The following is a 6000-nucleotide window of genomic DNA, read 5'->3' on the forward strand; positions in this document are numbered from 1 at the left end:
CGGCCTTCAACCCCTATTTATTTGTGAATTTTTTAATAGTCTTTCCGGTGCAAAGAATCTGTTGCAGTTATTGTTATACGTTATTTTGTTGAAAGATTGGACAATAAAAATTATGAATGCAAAAGTGAAATGATTTGAGAGAAATTTTAAACTTGTTCGCGATCAAATGTAAATGTCTTGTAATTCAATAATAATACTTTTTTTAAACTAAAATTTTCTTATATTGTTTTTCAATTAAGCGAAATAGAAAATATTTTAAATCAATATATCGAACAAATGTTAAATAAAAAAAATATTAAATTATACTATTAAAGAATAATAAAATATTTCGTTAATATATTAGAATACCCATTGTTATCGGAGCGATATATTCTCGATTGATTTCAATTACCGATAAATTTTGCATGATATGATCAGTAAACGTTATTTATAGTAACATGTTTCATGACACGTTATTACAGAAAATCCTGCTAACGTATAGGATAATAATAGCGAATTTGACACAATATCAAGATAATTTAATTCGACATGCAATATTGAATGTGTATACAACGATGTATACGCGCTGCCAGAATCTTCTGCAATCGTGTTAGATTGTATACATAGTAACTTAGAACCATCCCCGGAGATTCATTCGAACTACTGATAGCGAGGTATGGCTTGGTAGTGACACCAATCAATGTACACTCGTGTATAACACGAGAACGTTTAACCATCCGCAGGCTACGGATTTAGATAGGGTTAACTATGAAGAGGGAAATCTAGTTGCTTGGGTCCCTAATTATCTCAAGATCGACTCGCTGCGGGTGAACAGGTATAAACAGTGATTCTCAGTTAGACAGTGATCAAAGTGGCCAATCTATATCGCTTGGAACGAAACATCTCTCCTAGATGATGATTTTATGCAGACATTTATGTTTATTACAGCTTCAAATGATTGATGCAAAAAAACAATTAAATACGTATTTTAAAATTTAAAATTTAAATAACCGCGCAACATAAAAATATTTTCAGGTCAAATGATTTTTATTATATAAATGTATAAAACTTTACTAAAAACATATGATTTTAATAAAAAAATTGTTAAATATTTTAATTGAAATATTTAAACGTAAACAGCGTTATTTTCGTTAAATTATTTCCACTTACCGTCCATCCCTCTGATCTTTTTCGTTTGACGTGTATTCGTAGCTTTACTTTATACATTATCAATCACGTCACTTTCATGCAAGCGTATTGACTGTAGTCATTAATCTCATTTCAAGCTAGTATCGATCGTAAGTAACGATATCATGCATTCTCTTTTTGTCTCTCTCTCTCTCTCTCTCTCTCTCTCTCTCTCTCTCTCTCTCTCTCTCTCTCGGTAGTTTAAAAATGTAAACTAGAAAAATTTTACATAACTTTCTTCTCAACGTAATTTATAATATTCTTATCTATTAGTTAAAATAATAGACTATAGGCATACTGAAAGTGTATGGACTGTTTAGATGTCCGTCTCAACATTTCGGATAATACGGAATTATAAAATTACTCTCGAGAAATATAAAACGCGGTATATCTGCGCGACGCATCTACGCCAAATATACATTTCGCGCAAATTATATCGGTATCGATCCGGCGATTTCAGCAGATTTCGAAGCACGCACGTGTGTCTATGCGGCAAAGTACAGCCATATATATCCACGAACACTGCTCGGCGAATAAAAACGCGCTAATATTTAATATCAATATTATACGCACAGTTTAACACGCGATGTGCAGTACGACGACGCTCGATTTGAAGTTGTAAATTCAATTTGCAGGCGAGACACGCGCGTGCATATTCTTTGAGATACGAGCGGTTCGTGCTTACAAGACATAATGAATTTCGTGGCCCGCGCCAACATTAGACGTCCATAATCCTACATAAAAAGACGTCGTCGGCCCGGCAGCACTTCGTGTTTCCAGTCGATGGTATTTTCACAATAGGAACCTTCATATGACGTCGTATCCACAACAAGTTATCCTCGATATATTTGGAGGATTTAATTATTCCCGGTATCTCCCCCGTTCGTCCACAGCATATTAATCATATGATAATCCAGAGTCATTAATGTGTCTACGTTGAATATTGACACGGATTTATTAAAATGTGATTTAGGAATTGGCCATTCGTAAGAAAGTGCTAAAAAGGGACAGAGAATCGTATCGTATTTATATAACTTGGTTAAATGCAATTAATTTTAAACGTCTGTACGTAGACAGCTGTAAATACGCAGATTATATAAAGTCATATTACATTTATTAAACATTTATTTGGTTTTTATTACTTCATCATTTAATATTGATCACGATATATTGTAATATTTCAATAAAAGTATACAAATGCGAGAAAAAAGTAAATAGAGTTTCTCACAAATTGTGCAATATTGCATTGGTAAATAAAGATTTTATAAAGAGTTAATGCATAATTTCAATAAATGTCGGCGCTTTTATTTGAATTGCGCAGATTGCATAAAGCAGAAACAAAGCATGTCCATTCGGCGATTTCTGACAATATCGCTTATCCGAAAAATCGAGATATTTCTCGTCGAATCAATATACAGACACATTATTGCGCGCAATATGCGCGGATATGCGCGATACTGTAATATTCGAGGCACTGTTATTGGTAAAAAGCGAGCATCGCAATATTTCCGAGAATTCTCCGAGAGAACGTAAGACATTCTTTATGCCTCCTTCTATTGCCGACTGTAATGTATATTATTGCGCTGTCTCCGTTTTTATTGCGTTACCTTCTACCCCGCTGGCAGCAAAAGTGCGCAGTTGTTAAACGATCGTTACTTTGGCATCTCGATTCGATAAAAATATGCAAATATCGCGACATTCGAGACAGTTCTGCCGTTAAATTTTTCGCGGCGTTCGCCTTTCGCTAAATCTGGCTCACTTAAATACGCGTACAGATGTGCAACCGAGAAGTTTATCTGGCCATGGCAGCAGTCGGCGTTCATTATGCAGCAGTAAGTTTGCAAAAAAAAAAAAGACGATGCGGATTGTTTTTCGAAGGAATTGGTTGCGAATAACGAAGCAAACATTGCGACCTACACAACAAGCCGATTTTCATTCCGCCGCGTCGATTGTTTAATCGGCAATATATCGAGGTAGTTTTTCTCGAGCAAACACGAATCTAGATTTCTCGTTGATTTATAGGTAAACCGAAAATATTTGTTGCCACTGCAACGGTTCGTCATGTATCGAGCATGGAAAATGCGAATGCTGAAAAGCGTCAATTACATAGCTGCAAAACGTGCGCCCTGTCATGTATGAATATGCTTGAAAATCGAGCGTGAAGAAATATTTCACAATTTGCAGAATTGATTTCACTTTTCTCGTGTGCCAAACTAATCCTTGAGAAGTTAAACAAGAAGCTACTTCTCTCACTTGAAATTTTTCGAAGCGCTAATTCGACTAGCGGTTGAAATCGCTAACGAGTTCTCCAGGAACTAAATAACTGTAGTTACGCAAGTCAGACCTTCGGTTAACTTCGCTACGCGATTACAGCACCGGCGCTCCAACTGTATAATGTCGTAATTGCAACTAAGATACAGTTTAGATACTGTTTTTCCTTCACGAAATAGTGTTTTAAAATGTTGCCTTTTCCCACTCGCCACCAAACGCGTGTTTAAATGCTATTATATAATGAACTTTCCTCTTTCAATAATGTAGCACGCAACGCGCTTTTAAAGCGCGTTGTATGCCCAAAAGCAAAATCGGTATTCAGCTACTCACAGTTTTTCCGCGATGAGCAAGCTCGCCAGGTCACCAGGGATCTGCGTGAGTCCGCGATGAGAGCAATCGACCTCCTGTCCGCCGCACGTGCACGCCCAAGGACACCTAACGCCGTTCAAATCGTCCATCGTACCCGTCATACTACCGAGACCGAAGCTACCGATGCCGGTGCCATGCGAGGCACCGCCACCAAGCACGGATAATATCAGCAAAAGTCCCCAGGCGCAAACCACGGAACCGCAGCTGACGCCGAGCAGGCGCAGCGACCAGGCGGGCGTCATGGCACGCGCCATCGCCAGGACCTTGCGATTGATGTCCTTCACGGCGCGATTTGGCCCGTCGAGGAGTCTGGCGATGCTGCCGGCGCGGCTCTTGGGCAGAATATTGTCTGGATTGTGCAGAGCGAAGCAGTGCGGTTCACCGCCGAACTGGCCCACGCCTACACCCGTGTAAACGTAACTAGGTCCGGCCGGCTCCAGATAGGAGGATATCTCCTGACCCTCCGCGGGAGGACAACCAAGAATGCGCACCGGGCGAAGTATCGGATCTTGCTCTAACCGTACGATGGCGTCCTCCGGATCGTGGAGTCTCAGATGCCGGTGTTCCGGTCTCTCCGTCGACTTCCCTCTCGAGCAGTCCCGCCGGCGATCATGAACGCGACAGGGTCGGCTTCGGTTCGCGCCTCTTCGGCAGGACGGCTCCGTGTGGGCTCGCGCTACGTGACAGGACACTCTGTGTCGATGCGCCGCACAAGTTCTTCTCGCCGGTTGCTCGTCGTCGTTGTCGTTGTCGTTGTCGTTGTCGTTGTCCAACGTCTTTGTCGAACGCTTTGAGCGCGCGTCGGAACTGTCGCCGGTCGATCGTAGCTCCAAGGCTGCGCCGTTGAATCTCTCCGGATGACGTTTGCAATGTACCAAGATCGAATCGTGATCGTCGATTGCCGACACTATGGGGCTTTGTGACCGCTTGATTTTGTTCCCGGTCCTCTCATCAAGTTCTACACGTTCACCGGTGGACCCCAGCACGGTGTCCACTGCGGCCAGATCTGGACCAAAGACAGTACCGGGCTCCTGCGTTTCGATCGACCGGATGTACTCGCCCTCTTGCCGGCTAGGTCTCGATGGTTGCTCGCAGGCTAGACCATCCAGCGGGCCCTTTCGGGGGCCGTTTACGTGGCCCCCTTCCTCGCCGCTCGCTGGTCCCTCCAACGAGTTGTTATCCACCACTAACAGCACCACCCGTTCCTGCGCATCCTTGGGTACAGCTCCCACTGACTTTATCTTGATGCTGGTCTTCGGCCAAGGATCTATCGTACCCGAACGGGTACGTGATTCGTGCTGTCAAACGATTTTCTATCGATACCTCGCGGTATGTCGACAACCATTTACTGCTTTGAATAGTGCTGGTGATATTACGCGTCAGATCAATTTTCAGTTCGACGTGCTTTCACCAATGACTGGTTGGGCGATAAATATACGATGGAGTTATGCGCTAGACGAGACAAGTGCACCAATGAACCGTTAGTTCGCGAATAAATGGTAATCGGTGCGATTGGAATTTTTATATGGACATTATTAACTTCAGAGATTCGCTCGAGTATGTAGATGAAATGGCCAAGAAATTGATACGGGGAAGAGGCATCACCTGTAACAAAAGATAACGTCATGAATAAAAATCTATATACAAATATCTACAGAAAAAAAAATTCATTTTAATTACTTATATTACTTATCTATAAATATTATTGATATTATTCATGTATAAATAATATTAATAATTAGTGCGATATTAATAGAAATTTTTCGTAACATTGGTCTAATTTTTTAATTCCTACATAAGCTATGATTTATATATGTAAATGACTGGCTATGATAGATTTTATGTAGGTAAGCGAGCGTTCATTAAAGACAAACGATACAAGCGTAGTATGCAAATGAAGCAAGAATGTCTCGCGCTCAGTCGTAATATAAATAAACAGCGGAAATAGCGGAAACTCTTCTATTATTATTATATAAATACGAAGAAAAAGTATTCTTTGTGGGCGCACATGGTGCACCTCGCATGGACCAAAGAAAGCGGCGCTCGCAGTTATAAAGCGAAGAAACTCGCTGGTGCAATATCGGAAATACGAGAAAAATATGCTACCGAAGCACAATCAAGGGGCTCAAATGCATTCCATGCACGGCCGCCAGAATTTCGAGGCATATTGGAATTTTTCTCTGACATTTCCCG

The 6000-nt window shown here is 41.1% G+C and overlaps 1 protein-coding gene across 2 annotated transcripts in view; it reads right to left on the minus strand.

The window, feature by feature from the left end:
* The window catches only part of sli (slit guidance ligand), a 314085-nt gene extending 308978 nt beyond the window's left edge, over positions 1–5107 (minus strand). For both annotated transcript variants that reach the window (XM_089080719.1, XM_011635126.3), the window contains exon 1: positions 3769–5107. In XM_089080719.1, coding sequence (XP_088936845.1) covers positions 3769–4061 — 293 coding nt within the window. In that variant the 5' untranslated portion in view covers positions 4062–5107. The remainder of the gene's footprint in view (positions 1–3768) is intronic.
* Between the last annotated feature and the right edge of the window lie 893 nt (positions 5108–6000).

Source organism: Pogonomyrmex barbatus, unplaced genomic scaffold (assembly GCF_055798465.1).
Source record: "Pogonomyrmex barbatus isolate J1 unplaced genomic scaffold, ASM5579846v1 scaffold1, whole genome shotgun sequence".
Lineage (NCBI taxonomy): Eukaryota > Metazoa > Arthropoda > Insecta > Hymenoptera > Formicidae > Pogonomyrmex > Pogonomyrmex barbatus.